General features: G+C 50.9%; 1 protein-coding gene across 1 annotated transcript; it reads right to left on the bottom strand.

Annotated features, from left to right (window-relative positions):
* Positions 1-175: 175 nt before the first annotated feature.
* Pmar_PMAR008634 (hypothetical protein) lies at positions 176-688 on the bottom strand (the record flags this gene model as incomplete). Its single annotated transcript, XM_002768684.1, has 1 exon — positions 176-688. The coding sequence occupies one exon, from the start codon at positions 686-688 to the stop codon at positions 176-178; it is 513 nt and encodes a 170-aa protein (XP_002768730.1).
* Between the last annotated feature and the right edge of the window lie 233 nt (positions 689-921).

Here is a 921-nt window from a genome sequence, read left to right as displayed (position 1 = left end):
TGTCGCTACTCGCGATCCACACGCGCACGTCGAATACGGTAGCGCACGCCCGTGACGTGAGACGTGACGTGACGTGAGACGTGACGCGGAGACGCGACGCCTCTCAATCCAACCCCGTCTCCCATTGCTCTTTATATACCTTACATTGGCTAAAAAAAAAAAAAAAAAAAAAAAATCAATAGTTGGTATTGGTACTGTTCGCATCATCGAATCGAAAGGTCATATTAGACGGATCGATAAAATCCGTCGCGGTACCATCTTCCCAACGGATGCGAATGAGCGAGTCGATGTCGTCCACTATGACTCCTTTCATTGGACCTTGACCGTTGTTTACGTCGTCGACTATAATAGGCATTCCTATCCTCGTAGGGAAGCGACAATTAAGGCAATCGGAGTGGTCCTCACCCGTGAAGCTTGAATGGCGAAGGGGGACGACGTTGTGAGGGCTCTCGACCCTGACCTGTCCATTAGGATACACTACCTGAATACCATGCGTAGAATTGCGAGTAGATGGACGTAGTAGAATGACGTGTGCTAGTCGGAAGGAATCGCCGAGCTTCTGCTTAGGATGATACACCAGGACCGGGTTACCGTAGACATACCAATGTTGATCTTCGGGCTTACTGACCTTCTTGAATAGGTACGATGAGGCACTCTTAGCTTTTAGCTCTTGCCAGACCGCAGACATATAAGCTCGCCTGAATGAGCGGCACGTCGTCACGACTGGTTGTTGCGTTGGAGTGGGCGTAGAAGTCAGTGATGGGCTACTGCATAAACCTCTATTCCTTGTGAACCCAAACGCTAGGGCGTCTGGAGTGATCGGGCTTGGCAGTAGGGCCGATCCAGTGGTGCCCAGGGGGCGCGTGTTTATACAAAAACAGGCCTGATCGACGAACTCCTGTGTTTGCTCCAGGGTGAGGT

This window comes from Perkinsus marinus (assembly GCF_000006405.1).
Source record: "Perkinsus marinus ATCC 50983 genomic scaffold scf_1104296967488, whole genome shotgun sequence".
NCBI lineage: Eukaryota > Perkinsozoa > Perkinsida > Perkinsidae > Perkinsus > Perkinsus marinus.
This window is presented reverse-complemented; position numbering and strand designations above follow the sequence as displayed.